The 8,983-nt window shown below is 43.2% G+C and overlaps 1 protein-coding gene across 1 annotated transcript; it reads right to left on the bottom strand.

The window, feature by feature from the left end:
* Positions 1–5,523: 5,523 nt before the first annotated feature.
* On the bottom strand, positions 5,524–6,504 carry LOC144258677 (olfactory receptor 11A1-like). The gene has a single exon (XM_077806867.1). The coding sequence runs from the start codon at positions 6,502–6,504 to the stop codon at positions 5,524–5,526; it is 981 nt and encodes a 326-aa protein (XP_077662993.1).
* Between the last annotated feature and the right edge of the window lie 2,479 nt (positions 6,505–8,983).

Here is an 8,983-nt window from a genome sequence, read left to right as displayed (position 1 = left end):
TGTCTGTGATTGGTTGACTGTGGCAAGGTAAGCTGGTGGTTCAGTCATTCCTTCATGGGACAGGTGTCTATATCTGAGGAAAGTTCCTCCAAATTTTCATTCATCCCTGCCCTGTTTGGCCAAGGTCTGAAAGAAACCATGGAGTATCATGGCATGAATCTCCATGGCTTTGCAGCTTCTGTAGTCGATTACACTTGCAGAAAGCAATTACAGAGCTGATGTAAAATGCTAGCAGAGCAGAATGATAGTGCCTGATTCTTCTCTGACTGACACCAGTGTCAATCAAAAGGGACTGCACGGCCATCAGAGGCAAAAGCTCAGTACCAATGCTGACACAAGAACAAATGGATATAAACTGGCCATCAGGAAGTTTAGACTTGAAATTAGACGAAGGTTTCTAACCATCAGAGGAGTGAAGTTCTGGAACAGCCTTCCAAGGGAAGCAGTGGGGGCAAAAGACCTATCTGGCTTCAAGATTAAACTGAATAAGTTTATGGAGGAGAGGGAATGATGGGATAACATGATGTTGGCAATTAATTGATTGTTAACTACTCATGGTAAATAGGCCCAATGGCCTGTGATTGAATGTTAAATGGGGTGGGATCTGAGTTACTACCGAGGATTCTTTCCTGGGTATCTGGCTGGTGAGTCTTACCCACATGCTCAGGGTACAGCTGATTGCCATATTTGGGGTCGGCAAGGAATTTTCCTCCTGCCATATTTGGGGTCGGCAAGGAATTTTCCTCCAGGGCAGATTGGCAGAAGCCCCCGGGGTTGTTCACCTTCCTCTGCAGCATGGGGCACGGGTCGCTTGCTGGAGGATTCTCTGCACCTTGAAGTCTTTAAACCATGATCTGAGGACTTCAATAGCTCAGACACAGGTGAGAGGTTTATTGCAGGAGTGAGTGGGTGAGATTTGGTGGCCTGCATTGTGCAGGAGGTAAGACTAGATGATCATAATGGTCCCTTCTGACCTTAATATCTATGAGTCTATGAGGAAATAGGTCCTGAGCATTTATATTCTTATTCAGAGGTGTGAATGATTGCACAAATTGCATGGCAGTGGACATTCATACTTCCCTCTCCTTCCTCGAACTGGCTCATATAAAGTAGGCCAGTTGGCTGGTTGTTCTCCAATTTCTCCATTCTAGGTACACTACAAAAAAGAATTTTTCTCAGGGAACCTTTGGCCAACTCCTGAGTCTCTCAATCCTATTAGGGAAGGAGCCAAAGCTCAATGAAGTCAATGGGGAGACTCCCATTGAAGTGAGTAAGCTTTGGACCAGGCCCAAATTCTTAAAGGGTGAAACTCACTGCTGTTCAGAAGATCAATACAAGACCTGTGCACCACCTGACTCCTAGTTAAGTCCTCAAAATATGTCTGAAGTGTTGTGTAGGCCTAATGCTGGCACTCTGGGGAGGGTAATATTTCACCCCAAATGATGCATTCTGAAACTATTACTGAGAGCTCGATGTAGAACACGTGGCTCACAAACAACTTTTTGATCGTCACTGCACATGGGTCATGTTTAACTGACATGATGCGGATCTGAGGTGGGTGGAGCATTACTGAAGTGAACACTTGACCTGTTCTGTGAAAGGATAGAGGTTCCCTGTCCTTTCTGGGGATAATGTGAAAACTCTTGATGTTGAGTAGAGCTGGTGGGAAAATGAGGATTTTTCCTGTGGAAAATTGTATGGGAAATATCCCCATTAGAAAGATTCCTGTCTGGAAATTCCAATTTTCCTGAAAGAAATTTTGAAACCATAGGAAAATATTATAGGAAAGCACTGGGTTTTTTCACACTTTCTTCCTGTTTCCAAACTATTTCCACCAAACACTGACTATTGTTAAGTGTTGAAAGCATTTTCTTTAACAGTGAAAGTATGCTTTATGTCTGACAGTAATATTTTCAACCCTTAATTTTTATTTTCCAAATGGCAAAAGTTAGAGGAAGGTCAAGAAGTAGGGCCTTTTCCCCCGCACTTTCTTACCATTTTCCAAATTTTGCCATTTGCAAAATATCCTGCTCGGGGGAGGCTCCTGGGCTGGGAATTTCCCAGGAGGCACAGGGAGCTGGGTGCCCAGTGAACACTGGGAGCTGTGTGCCAGTCAGTGGGTGACACTGAGAGTGGGGTCTATCTATCTATATGGCTGGCTGGTAATTTGATGTATTGTCATGTTTTTAAGCATGTTTTTAACATTTAATAAAATGTTCTTATATGAATTTAAAATAAAAAGAAACAACAGTAACAACAACGATAATAATAATAATAATTAATCATACAAAATCAGATTAGTTAGCACAACGTGATTTGGGGGCAAAATATTTTTTTCTTTATTTGTATGTTAAATTCCCACGCAACCATTTGTGGTGTTCTAGAAATGCTAAATAAGAATAATTTTCGGTTTGATCTTCCTGATTACAAAATGGGGAAAATGATAACTATCTAGCCATGTGAAGATTAACACTTTGCTATTCTGACTGAACTTTCAACATACTAGCCATGATTCAGCACCCTGCTTTATGTCAGCACAATAGCTTTGATTTCAGGAGTTTCGATCAATGTGTAACTGGAGTAACACATAAATATCTCAGAGCCATTCTGTAAAGGTCTCCATCAATAGGTCTGGTAGCAGCAGACCAGGGGAAAAGGAACTAAAATTCACAGTATATGAGTGGCTTCCTGCTTCAATGAATGAAGAAAACTCCGGTGACCTCTAGTTACCCAGGCTCAGATCCACAAAGGGACTTAGGCACCACAAGACTAGATTTAGGAACTTTTAGGCACCACTGCAATCCGCAAACACTCACTCTGCTTCCACTTAACTCTGTAGGCACCTACACTTACTTCTGGGCAGATTCTTAAAGGTATTTCGGTGCCTAGTGGGATTTTCAAAAGCCTCTGAGCACCTAACACTCATTGAAATCCCTACCTTTAAAAATACCTTTAAAAATCTGGACCTAGGCACCTAAATTTGCACTGTAAACAAGTCCCAAAGTATCTTATTTTGTGTCTCTGGGCATGCGTCCGTGGAAGCCCCAGCATGATCCACAAACCCGTGAAGATGGGTGTTGCCCAGCTTATCTCACCTGCAAAACCTTGTCCAGTAGGCAGGCTCTGAACACACATAAGTCTACACAAAATGGCCAGAGGGACACAGGGGTGCTGGAATAGGGGGAGCCAGGGGGCCATGGCCCCATCACTTTTTACTGGCCTTAAGGGCAAGTGAGAGGCGGGAGGTGGCAGAGTAGAGCAAGCAAGGTGCAGGGCCTTTGGGAGAAGAGGTGGCGCCGGAGCAGGGCCTCGGGGGAAGGTGCAGGATGAGGGTGGAGCCTCGAGGGAAGGGGTGGTGTGGAGGCGGGGCCTTGGGGGAAGAGGCGTTGCGGGGGCAGGGCCTCTGGTTGATCAGGAGAAGGAATTAGCAGAAGGAGCTTTCATCTCTCCAATGACTGACCTGACCACTGGGATACAGAGTCACTTTTGCTCACTCTGAGGCCCAGTGCATATTTAATTGTTTATATACAGTACAACAGCTTCAACAGGAGAGACTGGAAGAGCACCACATTTGGATATCCTTTAGTTAGGCTTGGCAGAATTCAATTTTTATTTTTTTATAATTTCAGCGTATAATATCAGTGTGTACTTTTAAGCATTTTTTCCTATTTTTATCAATTTTTGCATTTGAGTTTTAAGTATTGTTTTTTCCAGATTTTTATTGATTTAAACAATCAGAGGTGTGGGAAATTGTGAGGGTGAGTCACACAACAGAGCTGGTCAGACGATAATTGTTTAATGACAGGAGATGTTGGTTTTTAAAAGTTAAAGCTTTACAACCATTACAACACACGCTGACAACATCACGTGTCAAAATATACAAGGCAAATATCCTTAAATCAAACTCTAATAAATTCTCAAGCAGCATTTTTCTTACTTTGCCTATCTGTAAATTTCTATCCTTAGCAACGGAAATATTTTTTTCATTATTTTGTGTGTGTACTGTAAAATTGAGGTGCACGGGACATATACAAATAAAAATCTAATCCTTCAAGCCCATCTTTTCCCCAATGGTTAGAGCATGTATCTAAAATGTATAAAACCATTGTTCAATTCCCTTCTTCCTCTCAGGCAGAGGGGGAAATTGAACTGTGGGTCTCCCACATTCTTGGTGAGTGCCCTAAGCAGTGGGCTAAAGTTTATAAGAAAGGCCTTCTCCTCTCCCTGCCATTTGGTATGTGGTTGGGCTTGCTCTGAGAAGGCCTACCAGCTGAGGTATGCCACATGTTGTGACAGGCATGTGTAGAGCCCATGGATCTGGAAATGTGTGTTGTGCGGGGTTTTGACTACTGTGGCAGTGAAGATATGTTGGCAGGTTTTGCATCTGTTGTTATGGCAGAGGCTGGTGCCGCTTTGAGTTGGTGGCTCCTGGTGTGTGGGGAGCTTGCTTCTGATAATGAGGTTGGAGAGGTTGCAGGGGTGTGTTTGAAGGCCAGAGGAGGGGGTTCCGGAAAGATATCATTCAGGATGTGGTCCCCAGTGAGTATGGGTTGTAATTGTTTCATGATACTTAAATTCATAAATCCGCTACACAGCACAAATCATGGCCTTAATTATTAACTTGTAACCTGTAAGTTGTAATGCTGTAAGTTTCACTGGTGATAGGGGACCGGTGAAAGTAAAGCGCTGGTTTGTGTACTCACTCAATTCCTCAGGCGTCAGAGAGTGTTTACACTACCAGCACTTCCATCCCCGATGAGAGCAGCGCTGTAGGGCAGCTATCCCAGAGCTGTAAGTTTCACTGCAAAAAGTCATTAACAAGAGTAGACAGTCCAGTGGTTTTAAAGCAAAAAAGGGACTTTTTGCCCTATAAATAGTATGTGTAGACATACCCCAACCCTTTTTGTCCTGTGACTGGAGAGGTGTTAACTGTCCACTTCACCTTGAATAGCCTCTTGCAACGTGTTAAGGCCTTATCTGTTCCACATTTGTATGCAGCTGTGACATGCCGAGTACCTGTCCCCGATCTCAAGAAGACCTCAGTGTAAATTCAAAAGCTTGTCTCTTTCACCAGCATAAGCTGGACCAATAAACGATATTACCTCACCTACCTTGTCTCTCTAATATCCTGGGGAAAAACACAGCTAAAACAACACTGCAAACATCGTATACCTCGCGTAGACCTGCTGCACTATAGGGAACTTCATCAGGAATAAACCCCTTAAGTCCCCACTGACATCAGTGGAGTTCAGTTCAGGGTGGGCTGGACATGCTCTGCCCATGTCGCAGTGCAGCTCCTTTAGCTCACTTTACCCCAGGCAGATCCAGGTCCATCCAGACCACGCCTTATGAGTCAGCGAATACCTGGCGCTGCAATCATTACTTAGAAACTGGCCTTCCTGCACACCAGGGGTCTCACTGTAGGTAATAGAGCAGCTCGAATAATTCAGGGCTCCCACGTGCGCTGTGGTTTGCTATATTACACCACTTGATGAGCTCCCATTATATCCATTTTATTGCAACTTACAATAAATGTTGAGAAAAAAGTTTGTGATTGGTTATAAAAGCCATAGTCTTACTTAGAGCTTTTCTCAGGGCCTCCTTGACCTCCTTGTTTCTCAGGCTGTAGATGAGGGGATTGACCACGGGAGTCAGGATGGTGTAGAAGACGGAGGACACTTTGTTCAGGTCTCGCAGTGCAGCAGTTTCTGGGAGCATGTAAACAACAAACAGGGTCCCATAGAAAATTGTCACCACGATGAGGTGAGAGGAGCAGGTGGAAAAAGCCTTTTGCCTCCCAGCGCTGGAAGAGATTCTCAGGACAGTGCTGATGATAGCCACGTAAGATGCCAGGGTTAATAGAAATGGGAGAAGAATGAATATGAAGCAGACAGGGGAAATCACAAGAACCATCAAGCTGGTGTCACTGCAGGACAGTTTTATCAATGGGGTGTAATCACAAAGGAAATGGTCAATTTCATTGGGGCCACAGAAAATCAATTGTGATAGCCAACATACTGTGATGCTGCTGACTACAGACCCACTTAGCCAAGACCCAGCTGCTAGCTGGAAGGAAAATCTACTATTCATGCGGGCTGCATAATGCAGTGGTTTGCATATGGCTAAATACCGATCGTAAGACATCACTGATAAGAGACAACATTCTGCAGCTAACAGAGAACCAAAGATATCAAATTGTACCAGGCAGCCACGAACAGAAATGGATCTGTCCCCATTCAGGAGACTGGCCAGCATCCTGGGCAGGATGGTGGAGGTGTAGCAGGTCTCCAAGCAGGACAAGTTCCCCAGGAAGAAGTACATGGGGGTGTGTAGGTACTGATGGGACACAACTAGTGCAACAATGAGGATGTTCCCAGCCACTGTCACAATGTAGATCGCCAGAAAGAGCAGGAAGAGAAGAATTTTCAGTTCATGGAGATTCCCAAAGTCCAGGAGGATAAATCCTGTGATGGACATTTGATTTCTCTCCTTTGTGTCTGCCATGGATTCTAGCAAGAAAAGTAATTTTTAAAAAGTAGTAATAATAGCTTGTGAAATATGACATGAAACAGGTACCTTTGTGGGGAGGGAGTTACTTTGTTAGTCTCTAAGTTGCCACAAGTACTCCTCTTCTTTTAACAAAAACAAATTTATTTGAGCATAAGCTCACCGAGAAGGCCTCAGCTGGAGGACTAGGTTCAGTTTTGGAATCACACAATAAGAAATATGTGGACAAATTGGAGAGAATCTAGAAGTGCGCAACAAAATGATAAAAGGTTTAGAAAACCCGACCTATGAAGCAAGGTGGAAAGAACTGGGCATATTTAGTCTAGAGAAGAAAAAACGGAGGGGGAACCTGATGAGTCTTCAAACATGTAAGAGGTTGTTACAAAGAGGACAGGGATCACTTGTTCTTTATGTCCACTAAGGGTCTCACAAGAAGCAATCAGCTTTATCTGCAGCAAGGGAGATTTGGTTTAGACAGTAGAAAAACTTTCTAACTCTAAGGATAGGGAAGCCCCAGAACAGGTTACAAGGCAGGTTGTGGAATCCCCATTATCTGACTTTTTTAAAAGCAGCTTAGACAAACACCTGTCAGAGATGGTCTAGATGGTCAGCACAGGAGGCTGGACTTGGTGTCCTCTCAAGATCCTTTGCAGCCCTTCAGTTCTATGATTCATTATTCTACCTCCTTCTCATACACATATCTGTATTTTTTACTGATATCTTAGTTAGTGATGAATTTGTATGTGAATTTTGAATTAAGCAATACAATAGTAGTTGTTTGTTTGTTATTCTATGTCTTTGTTTAGGGAGTTTTAATAGAATGACTAGCCTTGCAAATATGAGATAGAATACAATATTCATTTTAATACTTGCATTTTTTGCCGTCATATTGAACTGTAAACTCATGTGTTTTAGGGTTTCTTTTATCTTCTGTAACTTAGAAATCACTCTGATGGCAAATTAATGAAGTTAGATAGATAGGTAGATAGATAGATGAAGGAGAGACAGAGACACTGCCAGATAGACTGGTAGAAATAAAGCTAGACTGTGGAGGGAAGGCTAGATAGCGATAGATGGGCAGACAGAGAGTTAACTAGCTAGATACCTCATTGAAGATTTCCTATTTTAAGGTTTGTTCCTCCTACTGAATATGTGGCTTTTGTGCAGTGAATGACTGGGGAGGCAGAAATTCTCATAAATCCTCACAAATTCCTGCCATCTAGCTCTGGCTAGGGCTGACTCTGAGTAAACCCAGGGTGTTCTACATACGTCTAAAACTGTCTGTTCAGCTTGTGTCTTACAGAAACACAGGATCTCTGTTACACATTACCTTTACCTTTACCTTCTGTGAATCTTGTGAGAAAGGTTGTGCTTCCTCAAAAACAGGTATAATAAAAGCTGGAGTCTCTGAAGTGACCTCTTCATGCAGCCTTTCCGAGATCAGGATCCAGGATCCAGAGTCTATCACCATCTTCTTCATGGACCACAGTAAAAAGACCTAAGAGTTCTACAGAGGATCCCCTGTTCTATTCTCCTGGCTTTTATCTGATCCCAGAAACTGAATGCCTTCTCTGATTTGTTATATGAGAGTGAAACAATTCCCTGGAAACTTATGCTAATGGGAATTTACAATTGCCGCAAAGGCAGCGTTAATGCTCCATTTTATTTTTAGAACTTACAAACAAGTTTAATACATGAACTCCTAACCTCAGAGAGAAAGTTGTGGAAATAGGACAACTTCTAGCTTCAAAGGAATAGTTATGGAGACAGGAAAATGTCTAACATCAAAGGAGGTGTTTCTCTTTACCAATTCTAAGGGACATAGGAATTGCCATTCTGGAGGAGGCCAGTCATCCACCTTGTCCACTCTCCAGTCTCTGAATTAGCTAGTACCAACAGCTTTAGAAGAGAGATCATAGATTCAACCATCTTAGGAGAGCAGGGACATTGAATCACCTTCCCTGTACATAGCAGAACATTACATTTCACCCAGTTGCCCCTGTATTTAGCCCAATACCATGTGTTTGGTTAAAGCAACTTTCAGAAAAGCATCAGCTCTTGATCTGAAGATATCAAGAGATGGAGAATTCACCACTTCTCTTGGTAGCTTGTTCCAATGGTTAATCGACTTCTCCAGAAGTGTGACTCGCTGGCTGGCGTGCCTCCTCATGGTTGGGCATGGCATAGTTTTAGTTGGGGATTGGTCCTGCGCTGAGCAGGGTGCTGGACTAGATGACCTCCTGAGGTCCCTTCCAACCCTGATATTCTATGATTCTATGATTCATAGCAAGGTCATCTTCTTCTTCGGCACTCCTTGCTGACTGTCACTCTGGCTGTGCTGTGATCTACTTCTCGTAACTCAGCCCTCCAGCCAAGTCACATATATTCCCATCCAATCTGAGGTAAATCCAGTCTAGCTCCTCAGTAGTCCAGTGGCTTCATGCCAGGTCTTCAGGCTGACTTCAGGCTTTATTGG

The sequence above is a fragment of the Eretmochelys imbricata genome, unplaced genomic scaffold (assembly GCF_965152235.1).
Source record: "Eretmochelys imbricata isolate rEreImb1 unplaced genomic scaffold, rEreImb1.hap1 Scaffold_33, whole genome shotgun sequence".
NCBI lineage: Eukaryota > Metazoa > Chordata > Testudines > Cheloniidae > Eretmochelys > Eretmochelys imbricata.
This window is presented reverse-complemented; position numbering and strand designations above follow the sequence as displayed.